Source organism: Cinclus cinclus, chromosome 6 (genome assembly GCF_963662255.1).
Source record: "Cinclus cinclus chromosome 6, bCinCin1.1, whole genome shotgun sequence".
In the NCBI taxonomy this organism is placed as follows: domain Eukaryota; kingdom Metazoa; phylum Chordata; class Aves; order Passeriformes; family Cinclidae; genus Cinclus; species Cinclus cinclus.
In genome coordinates, this window is record NC_085051.1 from 28,274,290 (window position 1) to 28,301,842 (window position 27,553).

Here is a 27,553-nt window from a genome sequence, read left to right on the forward strand (position 1 = left end):
CAATAAAGGCTAAAACAAGAGTTTCATTGACTGAAACGAGTTTCATAGAGAGTTTAAATAGTTTAACCCATATGAACCACAGGTTACCAAATGAATTCTCTAGCTGAAGCTTCAATTTACAGCTAGCTTTAAAATGAAAGAAGCTAGACAGAGAGATTAACACCAATATTCAAGCTACAAGCATTTCATTACCAAAAGTACAGAAGTTGAGGGTAACCCTAATTCAGCCCTTTCCTGCACTTACAGGAACACCAGGGGTTTGCTCATTCTGTCCTCATTCATACATAAGTGTTGTTACAGTTTTAAGCATCAATAGATTATACTACCTTTTCAGGGGGTTTCAGCAAGAATTCAGTAAGTTTCTCCTTTGACTTCATATACAGCTTTATTTTAATACACTGCCTAATTTCTCCAAGCATTTCTTTGCAGCTTTCACACTTGAAGTAAAAGCAAGAGGACTACACTAACCAAGACAGACTGAATCCTGAAATGTGAGGTCAAAACAACCCATTGATTTTGGATGACAATTTCTCTATCTCATTTTTTCCAGGATACACATCAGCATATTAAAAAAAAAAAAACACATTTACAACACAGCTTCCACTGAGTTCAGATGCAAAAGAAATTCTGGTAATCAGACCATAGTTAAGCACCACAAAATAAGGAACAGTGACTAGTCTTAACTGAAATGTAAATATCTGAATTTCCATTAAGATGGTAAACATCAGCATTGCATCTTCATTACCATTTGCAACTACCTAGCAAAAGCAGCATTCAAGTGGAATTCCTTAAGGCAGCATACTTGACACTGACAGGAATCTGTTTTTCTTTAGCAAGCATCATCTTCTGCAATAACTGAAGCAGAGACTATTAAAACACAATAGGTCCTTCCTATTAGCTCCAATTTATCATTAAAGCAAGTCTCAAGAACTAGCAGAGGCAGTGTTCTGTGAGTAAACTAGATATACAAACATGCTTGAAGATAAGAAAAAAAGAAAACAAAAAAACCTAGTACATACCTGTCAATTAAATTCCAAGCTATACAAGCAAACAGCTATGGTATTTTAACTTTTTAACATTTTAACTTTTAGAAGTCAAAGTAGATTTGGGTGTAGCTTCCACTTGCTTTACCACAAAATTCTTGATTTATCATCTTGAAACTTTTGTTCATTGCACATCTTTTATACATATTCTTCCCGAATGAAGTTGGTAACATTCACGGTCACTACACAAGTCTACCAAGCTACTTTTAAAAGACTGCAGGGCTCTTCAGACTAACAAGCTCCAAGTCTGCTAACATTACACAACATTTCGAGAAGCTACATGTAGAAAAAACAGGACTAAAAAAAACAAGAAAAAAAAACCAAAAAAAACCCGCTAGCTGAGCAGAGAGGATTAGCCTAAAGTGTGGAAAGCCAAACTGAGCAAAGTTTGCTTTTGGCTGTAAAGGAAAACCAGAGGGGTTATGGTTCTGTTTTGTTTATTGTATTGGCCCCTTGGGTTTGTTCATTCTTGGGGAAGACTTTTTGCTGAGCTTTTGGTTTTAATATCATCTCACAGGAGACATACAATTTAAAATATACACATACCAGTATGGAAAGATCTTTATGTTAATTTGTATTATTTGTGTTTCTACTTGCCTCTAATGAGAAGGAGCAGGGCAACTGCTTGTGAATTCACCAGTAGAAAGTAAGACAAGTTCCCAACTTATGTTCTACCATGACCTGAGAGCAGTTTTATCATGCTTCAGTATAAATAAGCTTTCTCTAATACTTATGATGTCACATGGACTTCTCCAATACTGCTACTTACAACAACTTATCCTAGTCTCCAGAAATGTAAGATCCAACATCTACAGTCAGGTACAAAATCCAAATGTAACAGGAAGAGATGACACAGGTAATACTTCTCAAGTTCCTGCTTACTTCAGTTTAATCAGTAGAGGAAGACAAACTTTTCAGCTTACAGAATGTTTGTAAAAAGGTTCTCTATGTTTTTTTTTTATTCTATACTTCTATTCTGAATCATTACACATGATATCAAGAAATTCAAGCATTTCCTCTGCATGTTGTCATATGAATGTGAATCCCCAGCATCATCAATTCTCAAGAACACAAAAATCATGTTTGAAATTCAAGGTGCACAAATTACAAATACAAACCTACATCTCATAGATCAATAAAAGAAGTACTAGAGACCTAGTGACAACCTTGAAGCAAACTTAACCCCTCACACACCTATTCCCAGATATAATAAAACTATTTTTCAAAGAAGAAGCAATGACACTTGTATCTGTTAATGAATATGTGTGTTTGCAAGCACAGTTGCATTACAATTAACTTGTTTAACACTTCTGATTGGAAAAGAGCCAAATCAGCAGTTACACACTTAAAGTGCCATAAGGATACCATTTTGTCAGACACTTTGTATGATACTTTACATTGAACCTTTATACACTTGCCTCTGTAGTTTTACTAAGTTGCAAATAGAACTGAAACTCATAATTCTACACTACAACTATACAACTGTTATATGAAACACCTAGTTTTAAGAAACGAAGTACAAATATTTTCCTTTGAACAGAAACATTTTTACAGAAATAAGCCAAAACATTTACAATATCTCCCTGCACCTATTCAACACTGCTTTTAACCAAAACTTAGAAGCTTAAGAAGAAAATGAAAAAGCAGAACTGCCACAATTTTATTGCATCAATAAGACCACTTCATTTTGCTACAAACAAATGCCAGTGCCTTACATAAATTCTGAAATACAGAAAAATTCTTTGTAAGAAGATTCCTGGAAAGATGTGGTACAATACTAATGCAAAGGTGAAGTATCCCTGTAGAAAACCATAAAGTTCTTAGGATAAAAACTGTAGTCATTTAACTAGAAAGCAAGCAAGAACAAAACCTACCACGGCAGAAAGTCCCCCTCACTCTTCTCAGGGGAAAAAAAAAAAAAATCCACAGCCAAAAAATTCAACACCCTTCCCCCCATCACTTGAAGTGATTACTTTAAACCTAGATGGTTTTGAACATTAGTCAAGTTAAGCGTGGTTAAAGTTATGCAGGAAACCTGAGCAATGCTTGGACATGCCCTTTCTCACTCTATCAAATGGGAAATGGATCTATTTTCAATCACTAATTACTAAACTTACACGTTCTCAGCAAGAACTGGAATGAATCGTTTATGGCTCATGCACTCACATAAGCAATGAAATTTGTAAATGCAAATAACCAATGAAATTCTTTGAAGACAGAATGTACTCTGCCCAACCAAACAGCTGAAACGTTTTCTGTATTGAGCATCTACATCTCATTTGTGTTCAAAACCTGAAATGTACTTCACATGCATTTATGTGTCAGCACTACCTTAGCACTACTGCTCTCTTCATGGTTGAGGCATTTATAGTTTATTTTCACATACTCTAACACTTTATTAAAAACCACACTTGAAAGATACCCAAGCAGAAGGAAGCACTCTATTTAGTCCATATCTTCAAAATGCAGTTGTTAATCACCATATCATTATGCGTCTTAATAAAACCTACATTTGCAGGGATTACTTATACTTCTCTGATTGATAAAAAAAATCTAAATATTGGCTCAGAGTATTATAACTTACTGCGGATATTTAACAAAAAATATCACTAATGATTATTTCCGAAGAACACAGATGTGGGCAGCAAAGGAGAAACAATAAAGAACAGTGTGGTATCTCCAACTCAAAAACTTTTGCTGGAAAATAGTGCAGAATAAAACAACACACAATTCAGGAAAAAGTAAAGCCCATGACTTCAATGTTGTGATTCCATTTATAAAAAGGGAAAAAAAGTAAATCTGAAACTAGCCTGAAGAAATACTTACAATTATGTCAAAACAGCCACTACAACAACCTGAAAAGCAAAACACTATCAAGGAGGGGACAAAACATGACAATAAAACCATCTGGTTTGAATTCTGAACCAAACATTTTTACAGACTACCTTGACATTAAAATTTTTATACTAAGGCCAAAGATAAAACTAGGACTCTTAGTTTTTCTACTTCATTGCACTTCCTACTTGAATTATTCCACTTTTAAAAACATTAGGCTACTCACATAGATCTCTTGAATATAATGCTGATGTACTTCGGGTCAAAGAACTAAAGCTAAACCCCATGTGATCCCATGCCCAAAACAGTCCCTATAATCCGGGGTTCAGGTATCAGTATCTACTAGTATGTTCATGATTGACATCAGTCTTTAATAAAGTTAGTTCTGACTTTGTGTTTAGATTTATTCACCTTAAGGAAAAGATGCTGTACATTTTCAGAACACAGCCTCTCCAGCATATGCAGCATACTTTGTTAGCATATCATACACACACAAAGTCAAATTTGCATTATACAGCCTTTACTAAAACACCAAACATTCATTAGTGGCTAATTTCAATACATAAATGAGTTCTCACAGCTACATTTTGCAGCATTGTGAGCAATTCCATCAGCTGATAGAGCTTTTAGAACTTTCTTGCTTATACACATACCAATAAACCCAGGTACACCTAGAAGCCAGCCATAAATGCACAGCTTCGTTTTTACCTAATAGCAAAAATTCCTATTTGAGATGAATACTCAGAAAACACATGAACAACACATGTCAACAAAATGGAACCACTCTTCCCAAATCAAAAGTCATCTAATTAAAGCCTCTGTATATTATCCATAAATACCAGAAAGGCAACAAAACACAGGATTGAGTCCCCAAAAAATGTACTAAAATTTTGTTTTCTAGGAAGTGGTTAGAAATTAATAAATGCAAGACTCACTCCAAGTGCTATTACACTGATAAGTTCCAAAACTGTAGAAATTCCACAGCACCCTCATGTATCATTCCTAACACTGTCTACTTTTTTAAGTGTTTAAAGGTAGCAATCTGGCCTCGACTGAGATGACAAGATACCCAACAGAGGGAATTTTGTGAAACTCAACCTTCACACCCAAATGCCATGACAGTACAGTAAAATGCTTATAGAAGATTGCCCTTTGTACTCCTGATCTGCTTACCTGGATCCAGTTACAGCACAGCTCTGGTGAATACACAAAGAGACAGCCAACACACAACACACACACAACCCAATCACAGGAACTTCACACATTTTTCAGTTTCTACCATTTCTAAATTCCAATTTCTCATGCAAAAATGTTTGGTTTAGTCTTTTGAGCGTGAACCAGCAGACGCACAGAAAATAAGATCAAAAGCCCCATCTTCTATAATTATATTCATTCTATCTGCAGGAAAATGTAGCAAAAACTAAAGCTATCAGAAGCATGGAACAGCTCTGCAAAACGGGCAAATCAAGTGATGACACAGACCGTGTACAACATCAGCATAGTAGGAAAAAAAGTAATATATTGCTAGCAGGTGCCATGAACATTGGCTAAGTAACAGAGAACTGAATTGTAATAACTGCAGGCAGACACGCAGAGCATGTATGTACAAATACACACAGACCAAACAGCTGAACAGGTTTCCATGTGTCATATTAAACACAAGACTAATACAAATTCACATAGCCCTATTTTGACTGCCTGTAGAGATGTACTGCAGACCTGAAAACACAAAACAGTATGAGCTGTTACTTCAACATTGCTATGCAATGCACAGAAGGAAAAAAATCCATCACTCTACACGCAGTTTTATTTACATAAGGGTATGTATCTTAAGAACTTAAAGTAAATAAACCTTAAATTGCAGCAAGCTGTAAAACAAAGAACCAACTTAAAGGGCACATCTCTTACAGTTAATATAGAACTGGAGAGAACACTTGACTTTTCAGACCAGCTCAAGTTTTATAAAACACCACTGTGTTATATACAATATTATGGTGGTTCTTCAAATTGTTACAAACAGCAATCTAGAAACAGCACACATATGACAGAAACCAGGCACAGGACAGTGCAAAGAATGTATTTCCAGAATTTCACTAGACTGCAGAGCAACCTGAACTAACCCATGACTCAGCAATTCACTAACTACTTTTGGAGTCAGAATGGCTCAACACAGGTAACAACTACTGTAAGACATCATCCATATTTTGTTATACATCCACCGCATACACTTAATCTTAGAATTTTCAGGTGCTGTTTACCTGCATTTTAATGAATTAGAATTTATATTCAAATACACATAGTATCTCACAGCAAGTGAGTCATTCACCACTTCCTGGCATAATAATATAGAAATGAAACTACTAAGTTGTATCTGCAGAAGTGAAATATGTACAAGTTTGTACAACATCCTGCTCAGTGGAAGATTAGTAAAGGCCATATCCATTACAGAACACATATTAGCAGTTACACAAACAAGAATTCTAGTCTCTAAAGACTGAAGGATAAGTTATAATTACTGATTTAAGTCATATTTGAAAAACAGGAACCGAAAGCTGCTGACTGGAAAAAAGGAGGCGGTATAATATCAATCTTTTACTTATCCTGTGTGCATCTGTTAATTATTTGTTTCAGAAAGTCATCATAAGCAATCACAGATATTTAAAAATATTTAAATAAAATCATAAAATAATCCTTTCAGCAGGAGGTTGGACCACACTACTCCTACAAATAACATCCAGCCAATATCCCCGATCTTAGGAAAAACCAAACCAAGCTTATTCTCTAATTCACCTGCAACAAGTAAATAATTTCTTAAGTTTTTCCAAAAAATGCTATACATATATATACACATAACATGCACTTATATTAGACATGCATGTTTTTAAAAAAAACTCCTAAAAGGTGAAGACATCTCAGTAGTAAGATATACTGGCTATAATACACTTGGATCCTAAATAGTGAAAACATTTTCTCCCATTACTATTAGTCATGGGTACACCTAAAGAAGAAAGCCACGATTAAAAGATACACATCACAAAACTTGTAATAAAAGCTATAAATTTGGGGGGAAACCCAACAAACCCACACAAGAGAAAAACCAGTAAAGAAGGACACTATAAAAGAACTAGTCAGATTAATCACGAACAGACAAATGCAACGTACTTACTGTCTTGCTGACAGACAAGACTAAATAAATAGACAAGATTTAAGTAGTGCTAAAGAAAAGCAATTCATAATTTTGTTCTGCTTTCAAAAAAATAAAAGAAAGCAGAATGACATTCACTTCTTACAGTCATAAAGCAAATACTTCCTTCTCCCTTGACAGGAAGAAACAATATACAGCTAGTGTTATTAACCATATCATGTCACCAGATCTAGAGAACTCAATTCCAGATTGCTTCTTAAAGACAGCCTGCAACCCATAGACAAGTAATACTTGGGTACTTTCCACTCATTACAAATACTATCAACTTCAAAATTACCACCATGTAAAATTTTAAACTGGAAATGGATCAGGCCAGCAAGCCTTTCCTGCTTTAGCTGCTACAGATTTGTACATTTAAGATTGCTTTGAAATGTGTTGAGTAAAATGGTGGGGAAGACAAACCTTTTCAAAAGAGCAATCAAAATATTTCACAATATTCAGCATCTGTCTTCCATCAACTCTTTCAGACTACTGACAATTAGTAAGCACATATAAAGTCTGAGATGTTCTGAAAAGCAAGGCATGTTAATCCTTCTTTGCACATAAAGGGAAGATTACTGCTTAAAGCTGTTAGGATAACAGAACAAAATTAAATCAAATTTTGTGCTAAGGAAAGCATAGAGTCAAAATGGTAAATACTTAAAGGAGACCCTTTATTAGTTAAATTACTCTTAGTAGACATGAAGAACTGTCACTTTAACAAGGCTTTATGAACAATGTGCGTTAACTGTTTAGCTTGTAGAGTTAGTACTAGAAGAGTGACTTTGACTTTCATTAAAGCTACCATAAAAATCTGTTACTAGGAATAACAGAAAGTTAAAAAAAACGTATCTGCATACATCAGTAAAGTGAAGGCATAAAACCAGGTATGAACTAATTGTAAATCAGTCAAATTTGATTAATAATCAATACACAGCTGAACTTCAGTGTGGCACACTTTCCTCCTCAAAAATTAATTGTACTAATTTTTATTGTTCTTTTGTTAATATTGGGGGATGCAATATTAACCAAAAAATAACCACACAAACTCTCCACAAAAAACCCCCAAACAAAATCAAACCAAACCCCCACCCTTGGTCATGCATCTTATCTCACTGTGGGTGGAAACCTTTTTTTAAGATCAATCACTGTATTTTGTTTAGGCAGTCTATATGACAGAGCAGTCAAATTTGCTATAGTTTGTTAAAAGTACCTGTCTTGATCTAAAATACAATTTTATGAAGGATTTGTCCACCTAGATTTAAAGATCCAGACTACCTGGTAGGTATTGGCATCTGAATATTCCAGAAGTCAGACTGTTAATTAGCAACCTCATACTGTTCTGAAAATGCATTTTAAAGACATTTATCTACCTTGATGCAAAATGCCTTCTAGTTAAGGCAGTCAGTGTAGTAACCAAGAAAAAAACCCAAACATTATAACAAGCAATTAAAAAAAAAAAACAAAAACAAAAACCAAAACACTAATAGCTCCAAATTTTGATTTTAATGCCACTATTAATCTGTATTAATAACAGCTACTCCAGGCAACTTATTGTTCACATTATGCCAAGCAAAACAATAGTTAAGGAAAAATAAGAGGAAGCTACATTCCTCTCCAGCACTGGAAGGTAATTATGTACACATAATGAATACAAAAAACCCTAAAACTCCAAAATAAACAAGACTGTCTAGTCAGCAATAACAAGACTAAGCAAAAATCACATCCTTCGGAGAATTCAGCTTAGTAACTAGACCATTGCAAGAATTCACAATTAAAGGTAGCATGGTAAGGGTTTGGGATTGGTTTTATTTCTTGATACCACCTCAAGCCATGCCAGAGGGGCTGCAGTAGTTTGATTACTCAGTACAATGGAGCAGGTTTCATTGATCACAAATAATAGTTTTAACAGAGAGCTCTAATTAATAAAGACTGCTGGTAATAAATCCCTAACACTTCTACTTAAAGATTTTGTAAAAGCTGTTTGGATTCAACACCCATTTCAGTAGATATTCCAAGAGATTATGAAGGAAACACTTTTTCAGTTTTACCGGGCAAGAGTGAAGAAACAGGGAGAATGATTAAGTACAGTTTTAATTTAAGTCATAGATACCAGACTGATTAACAAAATACAACAAGGTACTTCTGGTAGGTCATTTACTTACCTCCACTTGCTGATTCTTGCTCTTCCCCTTCAGGAAATGTAGCCTGGCTTGGTAAGCTATTCCTAGAACGAGTGACTGACTCTAAGTGTGAAGCCCTTCCCAACAGAGATAGCTCATCTAGCACCTCTCCTTCTTTGGCTTCCAAATCAGATTTTGAAGTGGTTAACTGTTTTATGTTACCTGGTGCCATTAAACTATTTGGGTCATTTAAACAAGCTACAGTACCACTGTCCAGGCTTAACACTCTGGCACGATTCTTGGCACTGTTTGTGCTAGAAGTCCGTCGTGTAGATCTCTTTTTGCTAATTCCTTCAGCGCTTACGTGGGTTTTGTGAGCATTTTCAGAGTCTGTGCCCCCACGGTCTTTAGAAACATATTTGGTCTTTAAAGCACTATATTTTCCCTCAGGAGACTGGCATGAATGGGAGGTGGTGCTGGAAGAGCTATCACTGCTGAACTGGTGAGCTGACTGCATGCTTGATGTCCTGCTCAAGTCACTTTGATCACTGGAGTCCTCATCGTGACAAAACACAGCACTGTGAGGTTTAGTACCAGATACACCACGGAAGGAAACATATTCCCTGTGCCGACTTGAATCAAAACTACTAGCCCGCTTTTTTCCTGTCCTTCTCCGGCTGGACTTGTGGGTAGAGGCCGTTCGATGTATTAAACTAGAAGATTTTGGTCGAACATCTCCTTCTTTTTGTTTTCCACTAGTTTCTTTAGAAGCTCTTGAATCTACTAACACAGCTAGTTTCTCACTCTGCTCATCTCTCTGTTCAGCAGCCTTCCCATGCAGCCTGTCAGCTTGTGTAGTCAATTCATTGGCATGTGGGTTCTTATTGGCCTCTTCTGAAGCAGAGGCACCAAGACCTTTCTGGCTGTGCATCTCATCGGATGCATTAGAACCCCTTCCCTCTTGAACACCACCCAGAGGACTCACTTCCACAGCAGTCCTTTCACTACTAGTCCTTTTGTCAGTAGTAGAACTACTGTCATCCTCTGAGTCGACACCACAGTCTTTTTTCTTACCATCCTTTTTTTCTTCTCTAGGAGACTCCTCCTCGTGCTCTGACAATACACTTTCTATATGTGTTGAGCTAGTATGTTCACTTTTGTAGCTACTGATGGTACTGTTGGTGTCACGATCAGTCCCACTGCAGTAGCTTTCTGTTGAACCACTGCTTCTAGTACTCAGGCTTCTCAGACTGTCCATACTTTTGTCTGCTTTCAAGGACTTGCTCTTCCCACTCTTAGTCAATGGTTGAGGGCTGCTACTTTTCAGAATGTCATCTAATTGAAAAACTCCTGAAATGCAAGAGTTCTCACCCAAAGACTCTCGGGATCCAGAAGGGGGCTTGGAAGCTTCTAACTCACTGACAGGATCTAGTCCTCGTTTTTGTTGATAGAGGGGGAAATCATTTAGTGAAGCATCTGGAAAAGCAACAGCAGAGCTAGAAGTCCTTGGTACACCTCGTGGTCTATGATCCTTCCTATAGGAGTGAGAATGCAGAGTTACCAGTGAAGCTACTTCTGCGTCACATGTACTGGTTTTAGACTGGTCCACAAGCTGGTTGTTCGAGAGGCACACTTTGTCACTGCTGTCCCTTGGCAAATCCTGTCCAGAGGACAATGAAGGTTGGATGGAGACAAACGAGTCATTTGAGACCAGACGAAAAAGCTTCCGATCAGTTGCCAAATCTGTTAAAGTACATATTTAAAAATATTCAGGTAAAATGTTCATGTAAGTTATACAGCTTGCTTTAAAACTGTTTGTATCAGATAAAGTAAATGAACTGAAAAATCCAATTGCAAGTATGAATTAATCACATTACAATTCAAACATATTTTAGAACATCTGGGCAAACCTGACAGGCTTTATTTTTAATTTAAAAAAATCATCAATACTAGCTTATCCCTAGTAATTAATAAGACAAAGAAATTCTGACAAGTTCCCCAACCTCCTCTATTGCTTGTGTATCTCAGACTTAGTATTTTCACATATCCCTAAGTTTCTTAATTATAAACAGAGTACCCTGCCTTTTGTTTTAGTTCCTACATGCAGTAAATATACTTAAAAGTTACGAATGAAAACACAGTAAACCCCATTAACTCTGAAGGCACCAAAAACCTAAGTCACCTTTCCTACTGGATACCAAGTAAGCTCACAGCAAGGATGCAGTCACTGTCACAGGTCTTTTTGTACAATAATGATACTCCCTATGAAGTCAGTAAGTTTTACTACCTCTTAAAAAAAAAAAAAGGTAGTTTTTGCTGTTAAAGAGAGTAGTTTTTGCTAGATCTAAGTTAAAACAACCATTCCTGTTACCCATCACAAGCAGTATCCCATAAAAATGTCCCTCTGCAGGCAGTACTAAAAGTCAGGCTACTTTCCCTCTTACTACTGTCACTAAAAAATAGATCTGGAGGCCAAGTTTCTACAGTTGCTGAATTTCTGTGGAGTATATTTGAACACATGCAACTTAAGAGACTTCACAATTACATTACTCAGCTGAAAGTAGCAGAACCATGCTGCCTGTTACAACAGCATGGCCACCTGTGATGCTCCATTTCAAACACATTCTACATTAATCACACAGTAATGACTGAATCATCCATCTAGTGGCTCCAATCACTCATCAGTGATTAGACTAGCAAAAATGAAAGATGGTTCTCAGAGTTAACTAACTTTTTCCTACTCACCATGTTCTTAAAAAAAAAAAAAAATCAGCAAAAAAAAAAATTCCCTTTGGTTTTATGCTCTGTTTTAGTCTGAGCAGGTCATTTCCTGACAATGAAGCTAAATGAAAAATTGTCCTGCTTTGTTTTGGAACACAAGCTAACATCTTCCTTGTATATAATAAAAAAAAAATATCAAAAATAAGTTCACCAAGCTCTAATAACATCCATCTGGGAATACAGAGATCTATATAGGGTTATTTACAGAAAAGCCCACCACATTTACATTTGTCTGTACTTGTAAGGAAAGCAAATTAATCTAGAGTGATGCCAGGCCACCTGTAGTCTAAGAGATACTGTCTAAAGAAATGTAAGTTAGCCATCTTTCAGCAGTAAAGTGAGAGTAAATATTTATTACCTGCAGGAAGATGTCAGAACAAGGAAGACACAGTCAAAGAATAAAGTTATAAGCATTCAAATTATGCTCCTCAGAAGCTTGAGTAATTAAGAACGGAAAGAGGGAACATCAAGATACCCTTTCTTAGAGTATACCTACAAACTGCATGAATTTATTTAGCATATTAAGCAAAAGGTCTTTGGTAACAAAATACCATGTTTAAATATGGAGAAGAAGAAATTTTACCTTGTTCTTCACTCCCTTCTTTACATAGGCTAGAACTCTGGCCAAGACTCAAACTGATATCATCAGAGGTCTTGGCAGTGTCAGTATCACCTGCAAATTTTAAGAAATAAGAGTAGCAGTGCTTAAAGTATTAACACATGCATCTACATTCTCAATTGTCATTAAATACTGCTCCTTGTTTTTCTTCATTTATAGGCAAGTAACAAAAAATCACACAATTACAGTAACACAAGATTTCTTTTAGATACAAGTATTGTCTACTCTGCTAGTCCTATTTTCCACAGAACTCAATGGCAAAAAAAACTCTCTTTTCCCCCTTAAAGGTGTATCTATTAGTATACTTATTTCTGCATGATTGTCCATTAAAAAAAGTGGTAGACTAAGAAAATACTTGTAACGGTCAGAAACACAAAGAGGAAAAAAAACCCAAGGCGACAACAAATTCACATTAAGTTTTTTTCCTTATTATTGGCTGGATAAATTTACAAGAAAATACTCATAATATGCAAAATTGTTATGTTTTCATCTAAGAGGCGTTCACAAGGGCTAGAAAATACTTCAGTTAGATGTCAAGCAACAAGAAGTAATCAAGTCACTGATATACAATACCAGAAGGCTAATTGATTGCACTGAACACAAAACAGTAATATCTACCCCAACCAACCCTTTGCCTCCACATTTTACAGGCAAAAGGAAAACCTGTCACTATGTGGGAAGTAGAACACAGGCCCCAGAATATTCTCTCCTCAGGTTTTGGTCATATAATTTGCATGTCCTATGAAGACTTCTCACAACTAGTAAATGCTGTATTTCACTCAAAAAAAAAAAAAAAAAAAAAATCAAGATGACTAAGGAAGACAGTATTTGGAAACACCACAGTAAGCAATAGTGATTTGAAGTGCTTCTGTCAGGTAGTTCAACTAGCTAAAAAAAAATCTCACCTTTGATGGTTGCTGCTGTTCCCAGACGAGATAACCCAGAGGCAACCTAGAAACAGGGAATTATGTAAAAAGCTGTACACTTTCAGGAAATAAACAATTGTTATTTCCTATTACTGCAACACATGTATTTGCCTATACATCTAGGAGAGGTTTATAAAGGTACAAAAACATCCAGCAGCAAAGGGCTGTAAAATTCTGACTATCTTTACACTGTCAAGAGGTGAAAAGTCATGCAATTAAGCATCCAACTACATCACAGCACTATTCCATTCAAAAGCCAGTGCTCATGAAGACTTTACTATGCTGATTTTAAAAATATTGTTATCTAGGAATTCCTTACTTAATGTGGCAATCAAGTACAAGTGCAGTGCTACACTAATAACTGCTGTTGTAAAACTGAACATTTAATGCAGCGATCCTGGTTGTTTAAAACGCTTAAAGAAAACACAACCTTAATATAAAACTTATTAGTTCAACACAGTAAACACCAAGCTAAATCAAAAAATTGCTTCCATGTGAAAAGATATGTATTCTTCCAGTTATTTTCACATCCAATGGCAAATCAGCAAGCATGGTATCTGCTCATACAAGAAATTTCACCATTTAGGTTTGCAATCTACCTTTCTAAAGGCATCCTATAATACACTGAAGATTACTTTGCAAAGATACTAAAGAGAATTTGGTCTTTCCTTCAATAACATTTTCAATACAACCTCTCAGCAATAAATAGCATACAACAATGCATATGTCAGATAATTAACTCACTCAGAAATAAATAGAGGAAGAGCACTCAAAGGCAAAACCTGAACCTATAATACATAAAAATGATGGATATTTGACTGATAGATATATACCTACTGGGATTCTGCTTTCCAAAAATTCCTAGTTAAAATTACTCTGGGGAAAAGATCATTAATTCTACCAATTCTTTTCTGCAAGCACAGCAATTTCAGGTAACCTGAAGATCACACAGATCCTATTCAGCCATAGCACAAAACAACAATGGCTTTATGTATAATGTGAAAAAGTAGCTAAGAGCTTGTGTAATACACTTTATTCACAACACTGACACACACATTTTTAGTTACTCATTTTGTCACGTTTCAACATTTTTCCATTCAATAATATGCTTTGCTGAATGCTGCCATCAAATACAAATGCATCATTCACAGGGAAGCTATGTCACACAAAACTGAGCACAACTCAGATGCTTACTGTTCATGTTCCCTTTTGATGCTGCACATTTAATCACAGGGGACCAGGGAAAACTAATTTTATTAGAAGAAATACATTCTAAACACTGTACTTTCTTTCACAGTAGCATGAACTTCTTCACATGCTTTAATATTAAAACTGTTACATTTGGAATATATTTTTTCCAAAGACCAGTTAAAGAACAAATCTGGGCATCGCGTTTCTATCTTCTTACATAGACCATTGCTTCCTATTCCTCTGAACACAAGCCTTCTCTCTCAAAGGAAGGAAAATCTCTTACAAGTATCTATGCTGCATAACTGAGCATGACTCAGATAAAACACCAACATTAGCATACCACTGCACTTCATTATCTACTGCATGCTCAGGAGCTAATTAGAAGAACATGATATTGTAAAACCACACCAAGGACTTCCACGTCATTTGCAGACAGGTTCTGTGCCTTTACCATGATGCTGCATTGCTCATTATCAACATAACTGTACAGCCTGGCCAGTTCCTCTACTTGTCCTCATGAAGGATTGATAAAAACTAGGCACAACTAGCTAAATGTCACAAACTCAACAGAAGGAACAGCACATCCAATGCTATGGAATTTGAACACATAAACCTAGTAGACATAATATGGAAACAGAGCAACTTCCCCAGTGAAATTCAAGGCAACTAGAGCATAATGAAGTTACATTAAAATGTAATAAAGTCATGTTCTTCAGCACTTCCATCTGGCAGGACTCCCTATTTATTGCTTTCTTCCCATCCCTGCTGAAGAAGCAAGACAGTGAAGATTTTGCAGAGGACATGCAAAAAAAATAAACAATTTTAGTCTTCCCATTTCTAGCAGTTCACCGTTCTTTATACTTTTTACTTCAGCAAATTCATTTTTGACCACAATATCTGAACTATGAGGAATAATAACCTGCAGAAAGCTATTTATAATTGCAAGAGATAGTAAGCAGTGGATACATTCTAAGATTACAGAAGCCTCCTCAAATACCACATTTAAATTTACCAGTTAAGCTTTAAATGACAGAACAAACAAAAGTAAGGGAGGAAGAAAAAGTAGAACATAGGGATGAAGATACAGCCTGAGCTATCTAATGGCTCACATATACCCAAAGGGACAAGGGAATCTCACCACAGTGGGTTCTTAGTACTCAGCTCACCATACTCTGAGCCATTTAGATTTCTTAAATCAGAAGAAAGCTAACTGAGCAAAAGGGAATACTTTCAGACAGGACAGTAGGTTCCCTTTCAAAATCCAACTATTTCCGATTAAAGTATGAGATGGGATAAGGGGTACACTGCTCAGAGAATGCAATGCCTTCCTAATAAAGCAGTTACATACAGAAAGGAAAATTGTTTAATCTACTACAAATTACCAAAAAAACCATGAAAAAACAGGAAGAGGTTATCTACAGACTGCAAAGCCAGCAATACTACACAACAACTGCAGTAGCTTTAATTCTTACCTGGTTGTTTGGATCTATCCCAGCATAAGAATTGCGTGAACTACAGCCAACAGGGGGAGTTGCTTCTCGTATGAACTCCGACATCTCAATCCCTCCACCAGGGTCACTGAGAGAAAGATTTTCAAAAAAAACAAACAAACAAACAAAACAAACAAACAAAAAAAAAAAAAACACACATTATCCCACCAGTTAAACAAAAGTTCGTCTATGCTGAGTGGGTATTCTAAACAAATTTTCCCTTCTCAAAAATTAGGGGCTCAAATATATCCCAATATCTTGGGCAAATACTGACACAGGAAGCTCAGTCTGAGCCGGAGCACACTGTGCACTGTCATAGAAACTGCCACCACGAGTCCACTGTCACCAGCCAGTACCAACTGTGAAGACTTAGGTACTATAAGGCATTCCAAACTGCTGGCATATTAAATTCTCCCCGTCTGTACGTGCACACATGAAATTCCTGGATTAGCTGTTCAATAACACCCAGAAATTCACCAGTAGAAAAATATACTACATAGAACTCAGAGCATGCACAGGACTCCTGGTCTTTTCCTTAGACTGAATCTGGGAGCAAAAGCAAGGATGGCTACTGAAAAAAGCCACATGCAAAAGCTTTTGAACAGGCAGAGACACACAGGGCCTGGGTATCTCTCCCAGGAATACAAACCACATCTTTCTACTCAAAACTAAATTCCCTTCAGATACTTTACAGACCCTACCAAGAACTATTTTGAGGTACAACATAGATATAATCGCATCCTAGTGATTTCACCTTTTCCAGATTAATAACTATTGCTTTGAAAGTATTTCCTAGAGCAACACGATCAAATTGTAGTTCAACAAGATTCAGTGTGTCAAAGGCAGATATTTTATGAAACAAAAGCAAGTTGAAGTCATCCATTAGGACAAGGAGTCTGACTAAGCTGAGGACTAGAACACAAGGATCCAACGTAGCACTGATTGTTAATTGCAAAGAGGAAGCAGTTGAGGCACTCTTTCCTATCCCATTATAGTTCTTTTCAAGCACCTTGATCCAGCTGACTTCTAAACAGAAGTAACTGCAGAGTAATTTGACACTGATCCTCACCATTTCTTCCCAAATACAAACAACAGCCTCCCAACAATCAAATTCCAGCATTTTGCTGAGCAAAGTACACATGCACAACACTCCTCCAGCCAGACCAAATACACTAAAGACAAAGGCCCTGTGAAGAAAGGGACAGAAATGGAAGGAAGCACTGAAGGGCTTATTTAATAGACAACTAGTCTTATAGGGAAGTTATACAATAACACTTAATAGGGTGGCCTGCATGGGGCCAGAAATCGGAATCGATGATCCTGATGGGTCTCTTCCATCTCAGCATATTCTATGATTCTAAAAACCTTTTTAATATATTGACATCAATCAAGGATATTGTAAACAAACTGTCTGTACACTAAAGGACCTGACACATGATTCATCCTGCAGTATGGCATGTCAAGCTGTTGTCATCTTGGGGAGGTATAAAAGCACAACCTCAGAAATGACTCTGCATAATATAAGAAGCACATGATTCTTCCTACATCACAGATGACCAACAAAAAGACAGTTTGAAGTTAGGAGTATATTCCTTCAGTAAAAATAAGTTACCTTAAAAGACAACCAACCATTCGTTAGCAGAACAACTATGGTCCAACTCCAGCAAATTAAAACAAGAAGTAAAGTCACCATTTTGTTACAGCTCAGCCATGAGACAGGCATACTATTGGAGATGGCTGTTTACAGAGCCCTCTCTGACCTAGTATTATTAATTATGCTAAGGCAGGTAAGGAAAATTAATTTCAAAAGATACAGCACCGGATTAAGCCAAAATATTCATTCCGTAAGCATTTTAAGAATACATATGGACATATAACATGAATTTCAAGACTAAACTGAAAAATTCTCACAATGCTGAAGTTCAGCATACAATTATAATTACAACTGAAGATATAATAAAGAATGCCTCTCACAAAAAGATGAAATTCCTTTCCTGTTTGAATAATTCATTGAGAAACACTGCATGTGATTACAGTACATCCTATGAAACAGAAAAATATGTCATTTGCAAATAAGCTTTCATGCATAGGACCAGGTAGCTAGCCAAATAAGATGGCAATTTTGTCTAAAACTGAACCATCATGTATCTGCATAAGCAGCAACAAAATCCATCACTGCCACTCTACTCACAGCCTCTATATTCTGTGATAGCACACAAAAACCTATGGAAGAACAAAAGCTAGCAACAAACATCAACAAAAAAAGTCTGCAGGAAGAAGCAGGAAATACAGATTTCTAGGACTGACCACTGTATGCCCAAGTACCTGGACTTTAGCAACATCTAGAGTTCTTCAAGAGCTACTTGATGCTAGTGCTGTGGCCAGGCCTTCCTGATATGAAATTCTACAATCAATCAGTTTCTTACAGTTTCCTGTCTTCATTCCTTAAAGCAAGTGTTACACTTGACAGTTGGCAAACAAAATAACTGCAGTGAAGTTACTATACAAATCAAGAAGACTGAAAAAATTACATCTAGCAATATAGATTGCTATGAAAGAGGCACTCAGATTACATAAAGCAAATTAAAACTACTATTTCTAATTATCAGTTACTCTGAACTAAAATTACTATCTGCAGGGATCTCTCATCAGCACATGAGAGATTAACCAAAAGCATGAAGAAGCCATAAGCCTACATGAATTCAAGTTGAAAATCTGACTTAGGCTGATGACTACAGAAATCTGACATTCAGACCAGAACTTCAAGAGGTAGTCTGGAATAAGGTACCTTGATTTCTGGACAATGCAGAGAAAGTTTTATTATTTTCATTTGAAAATCATTATCTGTCTTTAATGTTCAATGAAAGAGTAGGGTAACTAGTCAGGAGGCTGCTCTCAAAACACATAATAATGACTGCATGTACTGCAAATGCTAGATCACAACAGATTCAAGTATTAGGAGAAATTTTCTTCCAAGCCTGAGTCACTAATGATCATCAAAAATAAAAACTAACTCCAAACTCAAGAACAGGTCCGCCAGAAAACTGCAAGAACAACAAATAGCAAAGGCAAGGCAACAATTTTAGAGATCACCTTTTCTAAATTTTATTTTTCTTCTTCATATTTAAGTACACTGTAAATATTTCAAAGATGCAACGTGCTCCAGCTACTAGCTTTACTTGGTAGAAGTTCACATTAAATTTATGTAGTGCCATTATTACAGTTCTTCCATGCTGATGGAGATCAGGAAGAGCAGTGTCACCAGATGAACATTTTATGATACTTTGAACTATAACAGCCACTGACAAGTAGCCATACTGATATATCCAAAATAAGGACTGACTTAAGTGTTTTAAGTTATTTATGTGGGTCCACCTATACCCAACAAAGATCATGTTTGCACTGCTTTTTCTATATTTCTACAAGACCAGGAGCCTGTATCCCCTCTACGTGCTTTCATGAAACCTCACACTCACATTAGTATACTAACACCTGAAGTACAACAACAGCAACTCATATTACTTTCTGTAAATTAAGACTTTCTTTCAAAAACATTAACTACAGAATTTCAGCTTTAGAAATAGGACGGCAAAAAAAATAAACAAGGCATTTCTAAAGGAATGACAAGTTGTTCTTTGCTTAAACATGCCAAAGTTTCACAGAAAGAAACCCCTATCCACAAACCAAGGTTAACTGAAGATAAACGAGCAGTTCAAGCAAGCCTACAAATGACAGCACATAATTTGTCAGATACCTCAAAGCACTATTTTGTAGATATTTTCAGAAAGAAAGAACGGCAGTTGTTAGAAGCTAATCAGAATCCTGAACACAACTACTGCTTAATCCTGCAAATATACCAAGATTTGTATCTGAAGTGGTCTCCATGAGTGTATATGTGGCAGGGTAAAAACTCCAGGATAGCTTTGCAAGCTATACTATATGTGTATTTATTTAATATCACATGCTGTAGCCTAAGCTATCAAAACTAATATTCTGATTCTGCAAATATTGAAGATAGTATCTCTGCTCAGATCTCCCCTAGATCCACCTTGTACTATGGAAGCAAAGTTTAAAAATCAGAAAACCCTACACACACACACTTTCTTCCCACATGTGTCCGGGTTTTTAGGAGTGTTCCAATTTAACTTACTAAGAAGGTTATAGCTCAATATTAAACACTCATTCTACATCCCATCTACTGGTTTGGATGCTACCCCAGAGTTCTTGTAAGCTTCTAGGCAAAGATTAGTATATACTGTACATCCCACTTACCAAAAAGTAACTCCGTAATTTCTGCATTGACCTTGTTCCCAGTTCTAGTTAAGAGACCTGAAAGTGGGAACAAGGATCATATAAAAGTTAATGAAACTTTAGTTGGCAAGCAGGACACACAGCATCAAACTAACCTCTACTTCTGAGCTCACAATGCTTTTATAATGCAGTACCTTGTGCCATGTCAACTGCTCCCTAGACAAAACAGAACTGAAACATCCAGAAGTAATTCACAACATTAGTAGAAATTCCCTTACCAACTTTGTGCCCGTTTTGGAAGCAAAAGCTACATGGCAAAAACACCAAACAAAAAGAAAAACCCCACCAAAAACCACTCAGACAAAAACACCTAAAGGTCACGTCTACAAAATGCATTACCGAGACCGCGTGAGAAAGAAGAGACCACTAGCTTACTTCCATGAATTTTATTAAGCAGAGTAGGCATAAGATACAACTAGGGAAGCAGTCTGCCAAAATATGGCAGTACCGTTTTAGTAAGGTATAGGGTGATCTAAACAAAGTCACAATTAAAATCAGCAGCTTCAGTTGCCAGACACATCATGGAAAAAGGGTCAGGTTTATAAAAGATTGATAAAAGAAGTTACTGTATATCAGCTTTAGAGGAACCTAAGACACCATTTTTGCCAACAATACGTGAGCTGAGAGAAGACATCCAAGAGCCTAGGATGATGAGAAGCTACCCCATATATACACAGCAAAGTCCTTTTACTTGAAGGCTTAGCATTTTAAAGAGCAGCAGTTTAACACTTCCTTTCTTTAAAAGCATCACAATAAACAGACTCAAGAGACTTCTTTCAACTACATTTCTTTAGTAAGACACACAACCTTTTAAGAGTCAGGACAGCATACAAATCAGCTCACTTTGAAAACTACTCATGGCTACTAGCACCGGAAACTCAGAGACAAGAGAAAGGTTATCTCTAAAAGCTAACAATTCAAGGTTGATTTATCTCATACAGTTGAACTTTTAAGACTGCCTCGATTATCTAAGGCAGGCAGAGGCTTTGATATTAGAGTTCATAACGCGTCCATAGTCTGATCAAACTGGTTAAGCTGGCCTTGCTGATGAGTCATCTGCACATCTTTCTCCAAATAGTCTGGTCAGGAGGAAAACCTCAGGCGTTTTTTTTTTTTTTTTTTTTTAAACACAGGCTACAAAGGAGATCTCAGAATCATTACCTTCATTACTGAGCAGAGCAACTTCAGAATTTCCAAATTCACAGGACAGCATTCTCCTTCAGAAGACTATGACTGGAGTCAAGCATTGCATCTGACTCCTATTTTTGCAACACTAAAATTGAAACCCAGTCTGACACACCTCCTGATGATAAAAGAATTAGCATACAGTATGTGGACTTTGACAGCTAGATTTTTAATACTACATCTACTACTGAAATAAGATTACTTGTACTAATTATGTTCATTAAGTATTTAGTGACCTAATCGGCTCACATTTTCCATGCTATTGTTTCCAGCATGTTCAATATTGTTCTTCAAGTCCTTTGGGGGAAGACCTAGGAAATTACTGTGAATCCATCGTTTCAAACCTAATACATAAGTAAGTCTGCTTTTCAAGACCAGACTTAAAACTGTCTTTCACAACTACAAAGGTTGTATCTGTATTCCTTAATCTCAATCACCATTCCAGTTATACAGCTGATGAAGACAGGGCTGTTAGTCACTTGAATCAGTACGCAAACATCAGCAGACAACTTACCTGGGCCCATTGCTGTCTTTCCTCTTGGCTGAAACATTGCTTTGTTCTGTTTTTGCACCTCTGTCCATATGCTCACTGGCATTCCTCTCCACAATTTCTCCCTCATCCAGTGCCCTGTGCAAACGGTAATTCACCATCTTCAAAACGATAAAGAGAGCTGCTATCACTGGGCAGTAGACAGCTACTATCATCATGGAAGAAGGAAGAGCCTTTCAAAAAAAGATTAAGAAAAAGTTAATGAACACAAGGTTGAATATCCCTAAGAAGACTATCCAGATTTTAACAGTTTGTTTCATGGAGTAAAAATGAAAGTCACACCACCTACAGCCAGTCTTTGTGTGAAAAATGTTAAGCAACAAAGAAAAAAAGAAACAGTTGGACTACCAAAGATACTAAATCACCACAGCATTGTGCTAAATAAACTTGCTTGACTGAAGCTTGAGAACCAGGTTCAACTCTCATTATCTTCTTCCATGCTTTTGCAATGCAAGACCTAGACTAGGAAACTTAGAGTTAGCATGTGTGACACCTAATATTTTTGATTAACAGTTATGAGTAAAAAAAGACAAGAAGATTTTAAGCACATGAAAAACCAACCAAGCATGGAGTGAGATCTTATTTCAGGGCTAGTACACATCACCAAGTCCATTTCAGAAGAACTTGATGCAAGTTTGAAGCATGGCTGGATGGGAGAAAACCTGATTACATACCAGACATTGGTGTTTTGATTTCACTTGTCAGCTTTCAACAGCTACTGCTGCATGACAAGACACTGATCAGTCACAAAAGCAAAACTGTTTCCTACTTACATAAAGAGGTTGCTTACATGTGTGACTCACACCACTCACAGCAGAACACAACCTGCAAGACCATAGGCAGCAAAGATGTGCGCTAGACTACTGTATGCCCGTGGAAAGGCAACCAGCAAGAAGAATGCTGATGAAGAAAATTTTTCATCTGTATGAAAGGTGGCCAGAAGCCGCATAAAAAAAATCCTCAGTCCTGAATTCAACATTTGAAATTCCACTCAAAATCAAGAGTTGCCATGAAAAATCTTGCAGAGGTAAATAAGGCTTTTACAGATCAATCACTTCAGCAATAGGTTTTGATGAAGTTCAGCCAGACAGCTATTTTGAAGTGTTCAAAGTACTGGTTAAACTGCAGATGTTACTTCAATGCTTTCATCCATCTAAAACATGCTTTATTTGGGCTTTTAAATTCTGCCATTTCCCTAGGCAGTTATTAAATAAATTGAGATATTAAGTCTCAGTATTCATCCAAAAATAGACAATTTCCTTGAAAAAAGCAACAAAAGTTTAGGTTCTGAAGTATTTCACTGCATTGCTGTCCTTTACCGTGCTCATTGTGTAGTTTGAGCTATATTTCCAAAAGATAAAAAATACACACAGACATATGACAATCAGAATTACACATCTGATATCCAGCTTGAACATTAATGGAGTAAATGAATAGAACAAATGAACTGTCAAATACCTCATGGCTGAAGGACAATTCCAGCTCATTTTCATACCTCCCCAGAGAGACCATGGGAAGAGAAGAGTCATCATCTTCTCAAAAAAGTCCCAGAACATCTTGCAGAGTCAAAACAATGATCAGAGTAGAAGACAGCCATGCCTCTCTAACCAGTGCATGGAAACATTTTGAGTCATTTAAAATTGACTGGCTGACAACATAGAGAAACATCACACAATGTAACAATCTCCTACCTGAAATTATTCCCCAGAATCTTAGGATTTTTAAATAGCATAACCTAACCACAGTAGTCAGCCAAACAATTTTAAAGGCCTCAACCTGGTCATACATGCTGAAGAATAGATGCCTCCTTTTCTTTTTCTCTATTCATTTTCCCCTTCTGACTCTTCAAGATGTCCCTTGAACTTCGATCACCACGATGACTCTAACTAGCAAGATTTTCCTCCAAAACAAGTCAAGTCTGACAACCATCATCAACACCTACCTTTTCCTCCAAAACAAGTTAAGTCAGCGCTGAAAATAACATTTCAAGTAGGCCAGGCAAACTAAGCTGAAGTTTACTAAATTTCATTTTGCATGCTGAGCTGGGCAACAGCATGATGAACAGAGATTCACTCACCAAGCACCAGCTAAGGAAGAGAAAGAAGAAACCAAGCTACCTCTAGGCAATCTGCTACCCCATCATACACAGCTTCAGCTTTCCTCTCCTTTACACTACCCAGTGCTCAGAAGCCATTACCAGAGGAGTCAGACCAACACTAGATAACAAAAGCTAGAGCTGCCCCATAAAAGACATGCCTGAACTTTTCTGTCCAGAGAGCTCATCAATTTCTCCCATCTACTGCCAGCAGTGAGGTCACAGTATATCCAGTTTGTCTTGCAAAATCTACACATCCAGTTTTTCGAATGGAAGCTTTAAGAAAAAGCATGAGAAAAAAGACAAAACACCTTTGCTGCAAAACTTGCAGCAAACCTAACAAGGAATTCAAACCTTTTCCTCACATCTTGTTTTCACAGGACTGCAGAAGAACAAAAAAAAAAAAAAAAAAAAAAAAACACTAAGGTAACTGACTACCTTGCCTTCTTCATATCTGTAGTAGCTGCTCACCTTAGAATAGGGCATATATTCTGGGAATAGAAGGTATTTTAGCTAGCTTAGTCTGCCATATGAACACACTTGACATCAAGTATCATGCTGTGGTGCAGCACTGCCACCCATGGTACCAGCAATTTTTCTGCAGTACAGCCTCAAGGGGAAACTTACTGCAGCCTAAGCTCAACCACTTGCAACTTCTGTTTTTCTTAGCCAAACTTAGAAGCACTCAACATATATCTGAGGTCTTCTCCCCACAAAACAAAGCAAGTTATAGTGAGATTACCATTTCCAACCATGCTCAGCATTTTACCACATTTGAGAAGAGACATGTGTCTCACCAGCATCTCACCACCTTCAAGACTGGAATACAAATCTAAGTCATACAAATTTCCCACCAGATTGCATTTTAATAATATCAAAATAATTTCAACTACTAAAGCATCTTAATTGAGCCCAGCACACTAAAATCCTCAAGCTAGAGCTTGTTAGTAGATACCAGTTGGCCACAAGGCTACAGCTGCAACTGTATTTCAGAGAACACCCCATTTTACTGCACATTTCTGATCACTTGCATTAGCACCAAAAGAAAACATACTCCATAGCAGTCATCATAACTAAAGCTCCTGGACAATATAAAGAGCTACAACGTACCACGTAAAAATTGTGTGCATTTAATTATTTTCTGTTGAAAATTTCAGTTATCTAATGACTGAACAATACCAACTATTCAATCAACTCCTACCCAAAATTATTTCCCTGAGTCTTAAAGGGAAGCTAAGTAGTACTCTCAAATATGGGGGGCAGAGGGAAGGACTCTGCTTTTCTACCACTTTTCCCACAAGTTACTTCCCAAAGTAACTTGACTTTAAATCATTCAAGTCAAAATAACTTGACTTTAAATATTTCAAGTCAACTTATCAAATCCAATGTGTACATATCGACAAAGGTAAAATACAGGAATGCACACTTAAGGAGGACTATCTCTTCTGAAACCTCCTGGCTGTCAAATTAGCTCACTTGTATCACAACACGGCTTTTCTAAAAGAGTAGGTAGAAAAAGGTTAAGCACTCCTAGATTCCAATGGTCAAAATAGAAAAGAAAGCTCCCACCATTAGTTACAGCATTCAAATACTTCCATTCAAACTACAGAAGAAGTATCTCAAATGAATGTTTCCAACACATATGTAACAGGAACCACAGGAAACTTCATTGATCACAGGCTCTTTACTGATCACATGATCACATCCATGCGAAGAAACTAACACTACATGGATCCTACCTAATCTGATCACCTTTAGCTAGGCCCCAGAGATGGAATGAAAATTCAAGACTATTTTCAAAACAGAAATGCATTGCTACAAGTCAACAGCAAACAGCTAAGTTTTTAAAAATCAAACCAGATTGCAAATCTCAAAGGTGTCATCAACTAAACATTAAGAGGCAAGTCATCTTGTAAAAAGACTTAAAAGTACAAGTATTTTGAACCCAGTATTTTATAGAAAAAGTTTTACTGGAAAAAGAAGAAATATCAGGAAACCACAGACATACTTCTGTCCTCAATACTTGTTTATGGACAATCAGAGCCTTTAAGAACTGCCATTATCTGGAAGAAAGTTCAGTTAAAAGTTAGCTAGTTTCCCACCAAAACCTCAAAGCATACAATCAAAACTTGAGTAGCCAAGAAACTACAAGTGTCTTAAAACGTTATGGCATACAAGATTGCTATCACAGATTGAATTTCAATTATTTAAAACCTTAGTTTAAGAAACAGGACATATTTCAGAAACTTCAATGGAAAAACTTCCATGTAAAGTTACATTTATATGACCTATTTCTATAACTATGTACACAAGTCAGGAAAATTAAGTGAACTGTTGTCTAAACCAGCAAGACTTTGACAGACAAGTTCTGTAGGTACACACGAGCCCATCACCCCCAAGCAAGGTACAGTCCTGGCTCCTCTTCAGTCACTGGCAAAATTCCACAAGTACCAGAGCCAAGGCTTCACCCCCTCATGTGCACGTGGTGGGGCTGAAACAGCATTCCGACTAGGGGAAGTGCTTTGGCAGCCTCCTCTCTTTCCCCTCCCCCCCCCCCTCCCCCTCCCCCCCCCCGCAACACTGATGCATAATGTTGGCCTCAGCATTCAGGGTATTTTTTTTTTTCAACTCTACCACTAAATTTTACAAAGTGATTGGACAGCTTCCACATATAGAAAGCACATTTTCTTCTCCCAGTTTCAATTTTGCATTACAGTAAAAGCAGGGATCAGCTCTTAAAACAGAAAGGCACATCAACAAGCAGAGTTGAGTCTGTTACTGGATACAAATACACAAAGAGGATAGACTTTAACTAGTCTAGAAAGCAGAATTTACATGTACTGCCAAGCCACAAATCCAAGCACACAGATTCAAGCAGCTTCCCTAAAGCAGGCAGATCTTACTCTAGACCCCAATTCCTTCATTATCTACATGTTTGTTTTTGCCCCACTTCCAGCAAGTGCATTTTAAGTGTATAAATACAAAAGTATCCAGATTGGCAAAGCAGGTACATTTAGGTATACATCTGTCATCTTCACACAGAGTACAACATTGACTTGCACATGCTTAAACTCAGAAGGCAGATGAGGTATCAAGGAAGAAAGGCTGGTTATTGAATTCTAATGCTAATCTTTTCAGTAGGTTTGCACCACACATTAAATCCATCAACCCTAACAGCGTGGGCATTCACACACAAAGAAACACACAGATTTATGGCATT

At 36.9% G+C, this 27,553-nt stretch overlaps 1 protein-coding gene across 5 annotated transcripts in view; it reads right to left on the reverse strand.

Moving 5' to 3' along the window:
• PCNX1 (pecanex 1) overlaps positions 1-27,553 on the reverse strand; it is an 85,523-nt gene that overhangs the window by 55,290 nt on the left and 2,680 nt on the right. For 4 of the 5 annotated variants that reach the window (XM_062495610.1, XM_062495611.1, XM_062495609.1 and 1 more), the window contains exons 2-6: positions 22,203-22,411; positions 16,175-16,280; positions 13,491-13,536; positions 12,550-12,639; positions 9,228-10,928 (exon numbers count right to left, since the gene is read on the reverse strand). In XM_062495610.1, coding sequence (XP_062351594.1) covers positions 9,228-10,928; positions 12,550-12,639; positions 13,491-13,536; positions 16,175-16,280; positions 22,203-22,411 — 2,152 coding nt within the window. Of the gene's footprint in view, positions 1-9,227; positions 10,929-12,549; positions 12,640-13,490; positions 13,537-16,174; positions 16,281-22,202; positions 22,412-25,769; positions 25,776-27,553 lie in introns of those variants that run through there. The other variant, XM_062495612.1, reaches the window with a different exon arrangement.